The sequence below is a fragment of the Hippoglossus hippoglossus genome, chromosome 13, assembly GCF_009819705.1.
Source record: "Hippoglossus hippoglossus isolate fHipHip1 chromosome 13, fHipHip1.pri, whole genome shotgun sequence".
Lineage (NCBI taxonomy): Eukaryota > Metazoa > Chordata > Actinopteri > Pleuronectiformes > Pleuronectidae > Hippoglossus > Hippoglossus hippoglossus.
The window spans coordinates 11,435,364-11,451,624 of NC_047163.1; the positions used below are offsets into that span (position 1 = coordinate 11,435,364).

The 16,261-nt window shown below is 44.3% G+C and overlaps 1 protein-coding gene across 1 annotated transcript in view; it reads left to right on the forward strand.

Moving 5' to 3' along the window:
* arhgap35a (Rho GTPase activating protein 35a) overlaps positions 1 to 16,261 on the forward strand; it is a 67,872-nt gene that overhangs the window by 31,188 nt on the left and 20,423 nt on the right. The window contains exon 2 of the mRNA XM_034604681.1: positions 10,759 to 14,608. Within this exon, the coding sequence (XP_034460572.1) occupies positions 10,871 to 14,608 (3,738 nt within the window). The 5' untranslated portion in view covers positions 10,759 to 10,870. The remainder of the gene's footprint in view (positions 1 to 10,758; positions 14,609 to 16,261) is intronic.

Genomic DNA, 16,261 nt, shown 5'->3' on the forward strand with positions numbered 1-16,261 from the left:
ATGTTCCTTCATTTCTGTCATTTTCAGATTTAATTGGCATCAAGAATCAGCAGTGCATGAACATTTATCTTGGCAGAGAAGAGGGTGGTGGAAAAAAAGACTTTTTTAAAAAACACAATTTGTTTGAACTTCTTCAATTCAAGCTGTGAGGAGGCGAGTTAGAGGGCATGTGTACCTGTGAGATATGAACGTGCCGTATCTACGTTGGGCGCATATGGTGTAGGTGTATATGACAGCCGTTTTTGTGTGTGTATGTGTGTAAAGACCATCTGTCACCTAGTAACAGTTTGGTTCATCCCTGGTTAATGTAAGATCTCCCTGTAGAGATCATAACGCCTGATTATATACAGAGGCTGCAGGTTACAAGTCCAGATGGAGGGAGTTAAGCAGCATTATCTTCATATTCTGAGTCAAGAAAAAAAAATGCTTAAACTTCAGAGGGAAAATATTCAGGTGTTAAAGTCATGGCTGCTACACATTTCTGAATCCAGTGTTTTTAGTCGATTCTGTCTGATGATTTTCAGAGGGTGCTGCAATTTATTAATGTCTCTCTATTTAATATATAACAATATACACCTAAGATAAAGACTGGCTAATTATGCCTAATCGTGTTTTTTTTTGTTTTGGGAGTGTAGTGAGGCTAAACAAAAACCTTTACCAGCTACTGGGGCACCATATGCATCTCAAAATATGGCTGCGTATAATTTGCCAATTTAGATTTTGATATGTAACCTCCCCGCAGCAGCAGTAGCCATTTTGCACTGGTCTTTCCACCCTATCCTTCCACTACCCAGCTAAAGCAGGATGCAGGGGGTGAAATTGACACAGGTGAATGCAGCCCATACGCTGCACAGTGGAAACCTTGTCTTAGTTAGGCTAAACAATGGACACTGGGTAGCTGCAATCAAGCAGTTGTTGCAATCAAGACTGTGCCGAGAGTTTAGTCTGGCAGTTAGAATCTTCACAGCAGTTGATAAAGTGATAAAACCGAAGCTGTAGTGGCGGCAGCATTATCCGAGAGCGTGCACAGCTTTCCCGTTCCGTTCACCATCTGGAAAACACACCCTGCACATCTATTAGGAACTCACTCTACAGCCAAGGATGAGCGCTCCACTGAAAATGGGTTAATAATGACACTTAAATTAAAGGTAATGTTTGCAGTTGATCTGTCGCTCACGAATCATCTTATTTTATGTGGATACTTTTCCTTCTGAGGGTAATTGTGGCTTTGAATAAATGTGAGTCACTGAGTCGAGTTATTGGAAATCTAAGACACGTAGAGATGCAATATTTGTTTTATCAAGATACTTCCTGACTATATTAAGCCTTTTTACCCAGAGGTGAGAGTCATCTATGGCACCTAAAGAGGACAGACTTCTGTTCTGCAACTGTCCAGTTCTTCTACTCCTTCAACAATCCCTTTTGTGGTTTCAGGGCTCTTTTATTGAGGCAATCATTCCTGCACTCATGTCTGATTTCATTTGTAAACAGAGAGGATGCACTGGATGCAATTTCCCATTTACGCTAATGCACCAAGACGTGGACATATATATTTTGACAAAGACAAATGTAGAATTTTTGTTTTGCTAGAAAAACTAGGCAAATATATTCTTCAAATGATATCTGGCCCCTGGTACACACACACACACACACACACACACACACACACACACACACACACACACACACACACACACACACACACACACACACACACACACACACACACACACACACACACACACACACACACACACAAACACACACTTTATGCCAAACTAGTTACTAGCCGATACAATTGGCAGCTCCTTCAGGTGGAAGATTAGCAGCTGGCTGTAAGACCCAGCGACCTCCCCCCTCTCTTACTTAACAAAGAGGAAGCAAAATGCTGTCATATATTGTGTGTGTGTGTGTGTGTGTGTGTGTGTGTGTGTGTGTGTGTGTGTGTGTGTGTGTGTGTGTGTGTGTGTGTGTGTGTGTGTGTGTGTGTGTGTGTGTGTGTGTGTGTGTGTGTGTGTGTGTGTGTGTTCATTCATGCCCCATCTGCATTTAATACCCTGTCCCGTTGAGTGTATTGGACACATTTGCGTACAGTCTAAATCTGTCTGTGTTGTAGCTGTTTGTTTGGGCTGCTTGGCTTGGAGGACAGGACAACTGTATTGGATGTCAGAGTGTGTGCACACAGTTGTGCTGATGCTGACAAGCCTTCTGGCGGGGGAACGCGGATCAGATGTGTGCATGTAACATCACCAGCAGACAGTCTGCTACTCTGACAGGGGCTGGCCTGCGAGGTTAGGTACTACTGCAGGAGGAGACAGCTGAGGGGGAGCAAGGAGGGAAATATTGGGAGAATCAGACAAGGGCCAGAGGCAGTGAAAGAAACGAGGAGCGAGGCAGTTCTGGCAGAGGGAATTAAGAGGGAGGCAGAGTCGAGGCCCACACATGAGCTTCTGTGCCAAAGAGAAAACACAGGCTTGTCTGTTTGTCTGACCTTGCATGTAAAGCAACAGTTGTTGATGTCCATGTTGTTGTGTAGCCTGTTGAACAGGGACTTTCAGGAGCAAATGTTTCCATGTACAACAGTGTGTGTCGAGAATGCACAGATCTTGGTGTTCGGTTCCCATATCCTCTGTCAGTCCAGGCGCAAAGCATCCAGCTTTTCTGCAACTAAAGATGATTTTCACAAGAGCCTGACTGATTTATCGGTTGGCTGACAATATCGACTGGTGTGAGCCTGATCATGTCCAGATATGAGAAGCTATGAAAACGTTAATCTTATTGAAGAAACAACGCAGAAAGGATGTGCATTAATGTTTACATGTTTATCATCTTAATTCAAGTCCTATATATTTAGTATTAGTTTTTTCTTTTTATTTATAGTTGTTTATAATACATTATATGGTTAAACAGTAAAATATCATCCATCACATTACATTTCTTTGTCCTAAGTGGTTGATAATGATATCTTAGGAATTATTGTCAAGTAAAAAAACAATGCATCGGTTGGTCATTTAGCTTTAATTGACAAGATAGTACACGCGAAATGGGGAGAGAGAGTGGAGGAAGAGACTGAATAGTAAGAAATATTTGTCACAAGTTTCTAAAGCCCAAGGTTAATTTTTTTCGAAAAGCCAGATTTTTCGTCTGACCAACAGTCAAAACGCAGGAGATATATTGAAATTACAGTCACATAAAAAGAAGCAGCAACTCGACACATTTTGAAAAACATAAATCAGAGAATGTTTTTAGTGTTTGCTTGATAAACAATTTAAGTTGAGTAAAATTAAAACATCTAAGCAGAGGTATGTGAAGGTCACAGAGCCGGCGCCGCAGACACACCGTGGCCTCTCACTTTTCACTCACTCGTTGTCAGCTTTGCAAAGAAGTGACCTTTTCAGTGGCAAAGGCACCGCGCTGTGAGTATTTGCATTCGTATTTGTGCGCGTGTGAGCGGATTCATGTGGTCGCCGGTCAAATTTATAGCTGTCATTGTCCATGTTTCCAGCACAGTATATTTAGCTGTGCTATCAGTGAGGCCTTCTGCTGCAGTTGAAGAGGTTAAACCGCAGTGACACACTCCCTCTCCTGCCCTCCCTGCTCTCTCTCCTTCCACTCCCTAAATAGACTGTCCAGTCTTTCAAGATCACTTCTTTATCGGACTTAAACTTTGCTCCCTCCTCTGTCTTGAAGTGTTCAGTTACAGTCTTGAATTTCAAATTACACTGTATATAGCCTCCTCTGCCCTCTTACTTCTGTCTTATTCTTAGACTGATATTGTACATTCTCAATTGTTGAGTTTTTGTTTACGTCTTTGTCCTGCTTGTGCCCTTTTTTTTCTGCTCTTATCCTGCATCCTTCCTCCCTCTGTCTGCCCATTTGCTTCTCTCCTCAGGGGGTCTATTAGCAGCTAGCCCTCTATCTCCGCAGTGCAAGGTGGAGGGAGGAAGTGAACGTGAAGCTGAGAGCCGGCAGCAACGTTACATTTTAGTTGTCATTGATATAATATTACAACTAATGAAAATGATAATACTAATAATGATATAATACTCAAAATATATAGCGATAAATGTGGACTGAGTAGTGGGTATTGTAGGTAAAGTTGTGCAGTAGTAGAAGATGTAGCATAATTTACCTCATGCCTGTGTTAAATATGTGTCTTTCTGTCAGCAGTGCATGTGCGCGTGAGTCAGTATGTAAATTGTGATAAAACAGCAGTGGGGGATTTGTTATTTGCGTCTTATGTGTTTTTTTCATGTGGATACATCACCACCCCATCGGATCATGCTAATGCACAGGCAGCGCCACTTGTGATCTTCAAAATAGAAATATGCAAATAGCCGCAGCTAATCCACAGTGTCATAAGTGACCAGTTCTTCCTGGATCAGGACCTGGATATGTGATGGATGTGTTGTTGCCGCATTAATATAAATGCATGTCAGTAAAAGGGGTGCTAAGAAAAGACATTTGATGGTTTAATATCAACAGAGCGCTTACTCAGATCTTTTTCTTTAGACTTTGCTGCGGTCAGGCTTCACTGTTGTGGTGCACTTCAAGGTGTGTGTGTGTGTGTGTGTGTGTGTGTGTGTGTGTGTGTGTGTGTGTGTGTGTGTGTGTGTGTGTGTGTGTGTGTGTGTGTGTGTGTGTGTGTGTGTGTGTGTGTGTGTGTGTGTGTGTGTGTGTGTGTGAGAATTCCCTCCAGATGCTGCAGCCTTCATCAGACAACATTTGCCAATTACCTCATTAACGTCATCCGGTTCCCTTTTGGGCTTCAGGATAAATCCGTACCATTCACTTTGACACCAAACCCTGAACCGTGTCGGTCGTCTCTCCTCCGGTCAGCACATGATCAGACGTCTTTGCTCTGCTGCAGCACCGACACTTTCAGGTTATAATTGAAGCGACTGACCAAGTATTAATAATTTGATATTGTACAAATTGGAGTTGTTCATTAGATGAATGTGGGTGCTACCGCTGACATGCAGAATTTAACCAAATGGGTTTTACGTCTATAAAAATTCAAATAGACAATGGGGTCAACGGACAAGGGATTTAATTGGTTTGAGTGAAACTCTGATAACAAAGACTACTTCTGCAACAGCAGTTGGTGAGTTTTGTGTGTTATGAGATTTCGGTAAATGTAAGTGTTTTATGGTAAATGTAGGTGGATTGATTCAGACTGTCCTAATCTCTTGTGGTTTACTCTGTGTTTTCTTCTCGTAAGAATAATTTATTATTGGATTTGCTTGTGTGGTTTTGGCAGTGTGTTTTGTGTATTTTTTGTGTGCCTGGCCGCATGTGAAACACATTAGCGATGGTTTGATTGCAGTGTTTATGTTTTCTGCCGGTGTCTGCTCACATACAGTGGCTGGAAACGGCAAGGAAATTTATATTTCCTGTTTGGTGAGAGATGTGCTGCCCTCGTGAAAGAGACAAATGACTTGTGTTTTAGAAGATACACTGAACCACGGAGCACTTCAGTATGTTAGATGTGGTGTGTGCACCCACTTACATATGAATACATATAGGGTTATAGCTATAACGTTATAACATGTAACAATTCTATATTAAAATGTCCAAAAAACGACATGATCTATGTATATGTTTTGTTCATGTGTGAAATGCGTCATGTCTGCTTTATCCGTGGCTTTGTCCATCTCTGCTATAACTCCAACAGATAAAACACACTACAAGTCAGTCAGCCAGTCCTTTCACTGTTTGTATTGGTCAGTCGTAATGGATCACAGTTATTCATTGGCGTTTGCTGTGCAATATGAGTAAAGGGGCCGAAGTAACATATTCTACATTTAAGTCATTGTTAAAGTTTATGTTTGCATCTCTGGTTATGCACTGTTAATTAGCATTTTGTTGTTTTGGACCCATTTTCATCAGCACCCACACCCTCTTTACTCTCTGTATTCATCCTTCAAAACCCTTGTCCATGGAGAGAGCACATCTCATCAGGAAGTGGGGTCAGTGTAAGGACTGAGTCCACCCACCCACACGTCAGTCCTCTGCCCACAACCCCAGTTTCTTACTAATGGACAACACGTCTCCAGAGAGGGTGTGAATATGGGAGGGAAGAGGAGCGTGGGAGCGAGTGATGGAGATGCCGTTTGACGGAACAAACAATGTTGCAGGTCAAAGCTGAGAGAGACAAAAGAGCTAAGCGGACGCACAACTAGCTGTAGATTTACATATGGCCGAAGGAGTGATAAAGAGAAGGAAGACATTTTTCTGGTCTGAAGCAATAGGGTGGCCACTCTGTCTTGTATCTTAGTGAACAGGGGGAGAGAGATTTTCCCTGTTGCCTTTCTGTCATCATCATCATCATCACCATCACACTCTTTCATGACTATTTCATGACCTTTGTTTCTGTCAACTCCCAGCCTTCCTGAGTGTATAATATTATACAACCAGAGCACTTGCTGGGGAATGGTGCAAGCAAGCTTGTTTATTCTCGTTTAGCAGTTTTCAGTAGGAACTTTGTCAGTCAGTAAGAAATATTTGATACTTTTGACAAAGAAAACTACAAAGAACATTTCAAAAGTGGGGGTGGGTTATCACTGTTTACTCACAGCAAGAAAGTTAGAGGTTTGGCAGGGGTCTTTCTTTGTCGAGTTTGTATCTCTCTGTGTCTCCATGGGTTTTTCTCTGAGTACTCCCGCTTCTTCCCTGAGACATACTTGTTGTAAAGTGAATTTGAGTGTGAATGGTTGTTTGTCTCTGTATACTGGCCCTGTGATACGCTGGTAACCTGTGTAGGGTGTTTCCCTGCTGCTTGCCCAATGTCAGCAAGGATCGACTCTAGCTCCCCCTGTGACCCTCAAAGTATAAGCGGTGTAATGGATTAATGGATATGTGCTCCATCTTATATTAGGAAAACTTTTGTATTATTCGCTATTATATTCATATTGTGTCAGTCCGAGTGCACTCTTCAGTTAGGCTCCGGTTTCAAAGCAATAAGGATTTTATGGGGGCATATCAAAACAGGCCTGACTGACAGTTACTTTAAACTCGTGGGCAATGCTCCCTTGCTAACTCTTCTTAACTTTGTAATGAAAGGAATGCAGCCACCGCGTGAAAGCTACATGGTCTCTCTCTTCATGGCCAGTGAACACAGCCTCTTCCCTGCTGCCCTTTGTAGCACGTGTTATGATGAACTTCACGCACTGCCACCCCAGCGTTAGCTTCAGGCTGCACTCCTTTGCCCTACACATGCATCCTATCTTTTCATCAGGCCAACTCATCCAGGCCTCACCACGCCCTGGCCCTCTTGCCTGAGGGGATTGCAATGTGCAGCTCACATGACCCAGGCCACTGACCTCTCTCCCCTTCCCCTCATACCCATTCTTCTAAATACCCCCATTCTCTCAGTTTGCACTAACTTCCCACCCCCCCTGTCTCCTCCCCCAGTGCCTTCCACTCCTTCCTGCATCTCCTTCACCTCCTCCCTTTCTCTCTCCTTCTCCTTTTCTGCTTACCCTCATGTTTCAGGGTCAGAGGCAGATGCAACGCAGGCCCTAAGCTATCTCTGCCTCAGCCCTAAACAGCCATCGGCCTCGAGACAATGGTATGTGGCTGGACATGCGCAGCAGACACCATGCCTCAGGGCAAACTGGGAGACTGCAACTGGACTGCTGCACCAAAGCTAGAGCACAGGCAGTGGTGTCTTTATAGGTCTGCGGAAAGAGGAAATGTATTCCCTAAATGACTAGATCTATTGTGTATGAAATGCTGCACTTAGACTGCTGGTAGACAGGCTGTTGAAATGAGCTAAAATGTGTGCTTGTAATGTCACATATGTGTCTCAGTTTGGGTACATCAGCCGGTCTCATGAGGCGTTTTATTTTCCTCCATTGTCATCTTCTGCTGTGTTCTAAACCATTGCATCCCTACATCACTTATGATTGAATTCTTAGCTTCCTGCACTGACATGTCACTATGGGACAGAGCAGAAAAACAGATAAGTGCAATATGTCTCCTTTGTTCGCCATTCCCTTTGAGGTTATTGCAAAAGTCCTACAGCCCTTTGTGACATACACACAATCCTAATCCACTCTCTACTGCAGTACTGTGTTAGTTGAGTGTCACTAAATGTGTATGAGCTTGTAGATTCACATACACAGTGCACACGTATGAACATTCTTAGGAAAAAAATATAGGTGGGGTAATTGAAGCAGATGCTAGCAATGCATCTGTGTGAGTGTTGAGCCTCTTGCACCAGAGGGACTTTGCGAGTGCTCGACTTTATTTAATCCAGACACTCTCACAACTGGTCACGAACATGACCTATTTCACACATAACACAGTGATCAACAAGATAGATAGGATAAAATCGGAGGGTGTGCGTGCGTGTGCGTGTGTGTGCGCGCACATGCATGTATGCAAGTGTGATCTCATATAGGTCATTTGTGCTGATGTGGGTCTATTCCATGGCTTTCATACTTATCTGTTAATGTAACACCCTCTGTCAGCTTGGTGGGCAGCTATTTCAAGCATGTCTCAACAGTTCGCTCCACAGAGATACAGTCCGCAGCAACCTTTGCAATGGCTGAGCTCACAATCCCACCTGAAATCCATTTTGACCTCCAAACGAAAACGTTGGACAAAGTTTAGTATGCAGTAAGGGACATCTGCCACACATAATTGCATTAGCAGTAAATTAAAATGACAGCAGATGATAAGGAACCATTACTGATTATCAGTGGACTTCATATTTAATGTATTTGGAATGTAACCTTTCAGTTTTATGTCTGTGAATGTGGTCGCTGGGTAGCTCAGGAGAGGATCATGCAGATGCGATACATTAAAAAAATGATGATTAGCAGGCTGGGTGCATGTTCTGTTTAGCCAGTGGACCATATCCAAGGGCAGCAGGTCATGTTTTTTCCTGTGGCTGATTGCAGTTGAGGCCGTCTGCGCTGTAATGTGAACATGACGAGGTCAGGACACAGGTGCGCTTTTAACCTGCTGACTTGAGCTCTTTAGATTCCAAACCTGCAGTTCTTCTCATCCAGTCAAGGTGGTATTTACAGCACTGCCTAAACTATTTACAGACGATGCAGTTAAAACACACATTTACTGTGAAAATACTGACAGGAGAGTCCAGAAAGAGAAGACCTTGAATTGACCATAATCCTCAGGCCGCATACCTATTTGCATGCATCGACCAGCAAGTCTAGCTGAGCACACCGCACCTTATAACTGCAGGGACTGGGTCTGTGTGCACCCTGATACATTTTTCATGCAAGTTTCCTCTACAAACACAAGACATTCTTTTTGATATTGATTCCCTTTTTTCTGCTGCCACTTGGTTTTACACCTGGTGAAGCACTAAGGAGGTCTTGCCTCTGTAGTGTTAATTTATAATCTTATTGGAATTTGCTTTAGACTCAATGTTTCAAGGCTTTGCTCTAACTGTCAGCTTTGAACTTTGATTAGTTGCACTCAGAAACAAGACACAGGCATATACTATGTATGCAGTTTTTGATAATTTGTTAGTTGTGGGGTTGATTTTTATCCACAGCGTGTTCCAGTGTAATGTGTTTCTATTTTATTGTCGTTCCCCCTGGTGAAGCAGTGTCGGACTTTGAAGTTCATCTTCGCGCAGCCACTGTCTTCTGTTGTTTGACAAACTCAATTCAGCAGCAGTGATGTTTTTTCTGCTTTTGTGGTCTCTGTCAAAAGAGCTTTTCATAATTGATAGTGGTTTTAATGTCTGTTTTACTATATTAACGCCAGTTTTGACGTGGAGGGGACGGTCTCGTACTGCAAGTCTGTATGCTCGCTGTCTTACCGAATCAGGAGGTTTTTGTTCCTCAGAAAATATGCTGTCAAACAGCGCCATTCCATAAATCCATCATCTCACACACCCCCATCTTCTCTCTCGTTAATATATATTTAGGTATATTTATCACTAATGTAATAAATTATATTGAAACTGGTCAAATAAATCTATATGTGTCCTCTTGGGGGAAAGGGCTATTTCTTGACAGCACACCAAATTGTTGAAACTCCTGTAGGTAAATATGTTTATTATTTAGGGCTCAACAGTCAACTATTATCTGTTAGCAGTGTGCTATTTGGTGAGGAACATAGGACATCATCTTTTTGATAGAGATGAGTCAGCCAACAGGCAGTGCAGATGGCTTTCCCTAGTTGGCCAATTAGTAACTTTAGCTCTGGAACACTTATCTCTTTCATCTTCCTGTGTGTCTCTTTCATTTGGGGTGCAGGGAGCTTAGTGTGTCTGTTTTCAAAGTGGTGGTGTGTGTGTGTGCACATTCATATGTCTATTTTCTGTGATAGCGGAAAAACCTACACAACTTTATTCTGCTGCTGCTGCCAGTGAGAAAACTATACTGTTAGATATCAATTAATAAGCCAAAACACATATCAAGTCAAAGCGAACATGTGGGTGAAATGTGGAAGGCTCCATTGCGAGCAGTGCAGTTGTGACGGTATAAACATTGAATGAGTTAAATGGGGGAAAATTGCCTTTTTCGAAACTACAGCTGTGTTAAGTAATCTGCAGCATTCCAGCTGCTTTGCCACTGACCTCAATCTTTTCAGGAAACGTTCAGTGGAGAAATAGGATCACAGATTAAACATCATTAACCGCACATAGCCACACAGTAGGAGCCTAGATGAGAGACACAATAGCTCTCTAATAATAAAGCCTGTCAGTGGAATGGAATGTTTTTTCTATAAATCTTTACATTAATTATCTCTCTCTCTCTTTGTATTTCTATTATACAGGTCCAAACCCCAGTCCAGTGAGCTCCCTTTGCATGGAAACCCACCTTCCTTGGCAGCCTTCCCATCACCCTAGAGCTAGCGGCCAGCATGGCAGGATGAGCCTCTGCCAGCGATGATGATGGCCAAAAAGCAAGATGTCCGGGCACCCATCTACAACCTGGTCGCGGTCGGGCTGTCCGGCACGGAGAAGGAGAAGGGCCAGTGTGGTGTGGGCAAGTCCTGCCTGTGTAACCGCTTTGTCCGGCCAAGTGCAGATGACTTCTACCTAGACCACACCTCTGTCCTCAGCACAAGTGACTTTGGGGGCCGTGTGGTGAACAATGACCACTTCCTGTTCTGGGGAGAGGCTGGGCGGACAATGGAGGAGGGGCCAGAATGCCGTATGAATGTTGTGGAGCAGACCGAGTTCATCGATGATCAGACGTTCCAGCCGCACCGAAGCACAGCGCTCCAGCCTTACATCAAGAGGGCAGCTTCCAGCAAGCTGGCCTCAGCTGAGAAGCTGATGTACTTTTGCACAGATCAGCTGGGGCTGGAGCAGGACTTTGAGCAGAAACAGATGCCTGAAGGCAAGCTAATGGTGGATGGCTTCTTACTCTGTGTGGATGTTAGCAGGGGGATGAACCGTAGCTTTGAGGACCAGATGAAGTTTGTCACAAACCTGTACAACCAGCTAGCCAAGACGAAGAAACCAGTGGTACTGGTTCTTACCAAATGTGATGAAGGAGTTGAGCGCTATATTAAAGACTCACACACCTTTGCCCTTGCCAAGAAGAACCTGCAGGTGGTAGAAACATCAGCACGCTCTAATGTCAATGTTGACTCAGCTTTTCTTACACTGGTTCAGCTAATAGATAAGGGTAGGGGAAAGCCCAAAATTATTCCTTACTTTGAGGCATTAAAACAGCAGAGTCAACAAATTGCCTCAGCCAAAGACCGCTATGAGTGGCTGGTGACCAGAATTGTGAAAAACCACAATGAGACATGGCCGACTGTCAGTCGTCGCATGCAGTCTGCCCCCGAGTACAAGGACTACATTTTCCTTGAGGGGACAGCTAAAGCCAAGAAGCTTTTCCAACAGCATGTGCATAGACTCAAGCAAGACCATATAGAGAAACGTAGGAAGGCCTATCTAACTACTCTACCACAGGCCCTGTCTGTGCTGCTACCAGAGTTGGATGAGATAGACCACCTCAGCTGGTCTGGAGTTCAGAAAGTCCTTGAGACAAAGAGAGATTTCTCCCAATGGTTTATTGTGCTAGATGACACCCCTTGGGAGACCACACCACACATTGATAACATAGAGGATGATCGAATCCCCCAGGACCTTCTGGAGACCCCTGCAGCTGAAAATATCTATGAGACTCACCTGGAGCAGCTAAGGAATGAGCGAAGACGGGCTGAGATGAGATGGGAGTTCAAGGAGAAGCTAAGTATCTCTCCTTTCATCACACCAGGGAAACCATGGGAGGAGGCCCGAAGCTTCATCATGAATGAAGACTTTTACCAGTGGCTGGATGAGGCGGAATATCTGGATATCTACAACAAACACCAGAAGGAAATCATTGACCGAGCCAAAGAGGACTTTCAGGAACTGCTTCTCGAATACTCTGAGCTCTTTTATGAGCTTGAAGTGGATGCAAAGCCAAGTAAAGAGAAAATGGGAGCCATTCAGGAGGTGTTGGGTGAAGAGCAAAGGTTTAAAGCCCTGCAGAAACTGCAGGCAGAAAGGGATGCTCTGGTATTGAAACATATCCACTTTGTCTACCACCCCACAAAGGACACCTGTCCCAACAGCCCCCACTGTGTGGACAGCAAGTTAGAGCAAATTCTGGCCTCCAGATTCCCTACCCGCTACCCATCATCAGACACTTCAAGACTGGAAGGGGGTAGAGCTGAACGGATAAATCTTGTCATCCTAGGAAAAGATGGGCTAGCCAGAGAGATGGCAAATGAGATAAGGGCCTTGTGCAGCAGTGATGACCGGTACGTGTTAGATGGCAAGATGTATGAGTTAGCCCTTCGTCCCATTGAGGGCAACGTACGTCTGCCAGTCAATTCCTTCCACACACCAACTTTTACACCCCATGGTTGCCTGTGTTTGTACAACTCAAAAGAATCCCTCTCGTATGTTGTCGAGAGTATAGAGAAGCTTAGAGAGTCGACTATAAGCAGAAGGGAAAGGGAAAACAGCTTAGCACAACTCCCGCTGTCCCTCATTCTGGTCACCAAGCGGGGTGTGGGGTCCATAGGGGATATTGGGGGTGAGACAGCTCAGACTCTTATCCAACAGGGACAGCAGGTGGCTGGAAAGCTGCAGTGTACATACCTAGACCCTGCCTCTCCAGGTATGGGCTACACACGCAATGTAAGCGAGAGGCAGATCAACCAGATGCTAAAGGGTCTCTTAGATTTAAGGAGAAGCATAGGGAGCAGTTCCCCTCCCTTGCCCCCTCCATCCTCTGCCTTCAGAGATTCACAGTCCCAGCCAGGTCTAGAGGCAGACTTGAGGATAGTCATGTGCCTGATGTGCGGAGACACATACGACCTAGACCAGCTGCTTGCTCCCTTCCTGTTGCCCCAGCATTGTCGTCCTGCCTTTTCTCTTAGCAGTGGCACCTCCATTCTGCTGGATCTCAGTATAGGAGGTCAGAGGCAGAATATTGAACTGTCACTACTCTCTTTCCATTCCACATTCTCCCTCCGCAAGACAAGGCTGGTCCATGGCTATATTGCAGTTTACTCTGCTCGCCGCAAGGCCTCTATGGAGACATTATGTGCTTTCCTGTGTGAGGTCCAAGACATCATCCCAGTCCAGTTGCTAGCCGTAGGGGAGAGTCAGATGGAGTTGTCAGACTCAGAGTCAGCTAAGGAGCAGGTCAGTCAGGGAGATGAACTTGCCCATGAAATTGAGGCCAGGTTTAATACAGTAATATGTGGACATGGTGGGGTGGTAGGGGGCCTTCATAAGATAGACCTTTTCCAGCCCTTCCTCAAGGATGTGGTTGAGAAGCACACTATTGTTGAGGCCACACACATGTATGATCATGTGGCTGAGGCATGTACCAATGACAGCATAAGCTCTCGCTGTGGCTCTCCTAGTCCAGTTAACATTCTTATGGACTCTGAGGATGACATCGACCCATCACCCCCTTACCCCACATTGAGGGAGGATGGTAGCCTGAGTTCTCACCTAGGGAGCTTCAAGCTGCCAGATCTGGATTCAAGTGATACCTTCTCTGTCATTTCTGAGCTTAGCACCTTTGAGAGCAAGCTTAACAACAAGATTCCTCCTCAAGTGAAGCCCAAGCCTGTCCGTAAGGTTAACCTCAGCCCCTTCATGGACACGCAAGGTGGTACCAACCGCCGCTCTTTGCCCCAAGCTGTCACCTGGGCTCCAGGTAGCGATGGTGGCTATGACCCTTCCGACTATGCTGAGCCGATGGATGCTGTGAGCAAACCTCGACTCACAGAAGAGGAGAATATTTACTCTGTCCCTCATGACAGCACACAGGGCAAAATTATCACCATCCGTAACGCCAGCAAAGGTCACTCCAACGGGAGTGCTGGAGGGAATGGTTCCGACAGTGAGGCGGACAGTAGCTCACTGGAACGCAGGAGAAAGTTGTCTGCCATCGGAGTAAAACCTAAGCTTTACAGAGACAGATCCAAACGACTTGGCAAGTTCAGCAGTTTCAGGACAAGCTTCTCTATAGGCAGTGATGATGAGATGGGGGGTCCACCCAAGGCTAGCCAGGATGACGGAGGAGCCCAAAAGGAAAACTCCATTGAGGAGATTGAGGACCCTAAAAGAAGGAATATCCTCAAGAGCCTGCGCAGAAATACGAAGGTTAGTGTTGATCGCTTCCAAATATTTATGTTGTCTGAACAGCAGTTAGCAAATGTTGTTTTAAGATGTTGCATATTTACCCAGGAACACTCCCACTGCCCAAGTACAACACTTGGTAATTTTGATTAAGTCATTTTCAATGACTACCTCAGCAATAAACAATGTTGTTGTTATGTTTACATAGGTAATTTGTTATGGACAGAATAGATAAAATGTCCATAATCCTCTGTATAATCTGGGGGCTGAGATTCAACACTTGTTTGCTTTGGTGGATTACAATGTTAACTACAAAGTTTGAGCAATAACTGATCAGTTCAGTATAGCTCAGTGAAAACATGACATGGGGGTTGGTTCCTCTGAAAGCATGTCTTCCATGTTTTCCCCTGACTGCTCTGCGGGAGCCCTCTTAACTAGCCAGATCATCAGAGGGAAAGAGACTTCAGTCACCAAACTTTTACACCAGAAGACAGAACTCTAAATGATTGGGACTGGGCCACAGTCACTGTACTATTTTTATTGCGCTTGTGTATGTCTGCTTGATTGCATCTGGTTTTCCAGTATATGAGAGCTGAAATAATAATGTTTTGAAAGCGTCAACTTCCATCTTACAATTCTTATTATAGTGGCACATAAATAAATTAAACCTAATGTCATGTCTCTCTACACATCCCTGCATTTCATGACATTATAGTAGTAAGGAGCATAAAATTAGAAAAACAGGAGTTGTGAAATACCCCACTCTACTTGTAATTTACACAACGTGATTCTGTAATCAACTTGCCTTCATCCTTACTTGTATATGGCTTCTTGTCTCAATGGCCCATGCTTGACAACATAAATGCTAAAGGACTCAGTTAATGTGCCATTAGTGATCAACATCAGCATCATCTAGTGAGAGCAGTGTTTTTTTACTGTTCACTGTTGTAGCACTGCAGTGAAGTACGTGCCTCCCAATTCTACTGTGTCACAGCTTGGCTTTCTTTTCATCCTTTCTTTCATATTCATAGCGTTTGTCCTCCCCTCTTACTGATTCATACTTTCTGCCTCTTTTCATATTCTTGTCACACTCTGTCTCTCTCCCTATTATGTTCTCCTCATATCTGTCTTTCCTTTCTATTTTTCTGCTGAAGGTTTCCCCCCCACCAACTTCAATTCTTTTCTAGTCCGTCCCTCCCGTGTTCATTTCTGTCCCTCACACGTCTTGCGGCGATACTTTCGACCTTACACCATTAGGCTTATCAGCTTGGCATGCTGTTCATTCACACACATGGCTTGGCACAGAGGTGCCAGTTGAATAGGAGTTACAGTTGTCTTCGTTGTGCATGTGCGTCTGTGATAATTACTGTGGCTGTCAGTAGGGTGGAACAGGAGGAGGATGATTAATGTTTTCACACACTCAGCTGTGATGTCCAAGTACCTGCATGAAGGCTGTCATCTCACGTAGCTCTTAACTGCTTCAACTGCGTGCTCTCCTTTATGCACAAACTGACATTGTTCATAGTTTACTCAGTGCCATTTGTCTTTCTGAAGAAGGTGTGCCAGGATCGCTCAAACACCAGGCATCAGGTAGTTCATCAGTCAGACAAACTACCAATGAAGTGCACATCACAGTCCAAGCCCCACGCCTCATACAATCTCCAGTTTTACTGACTT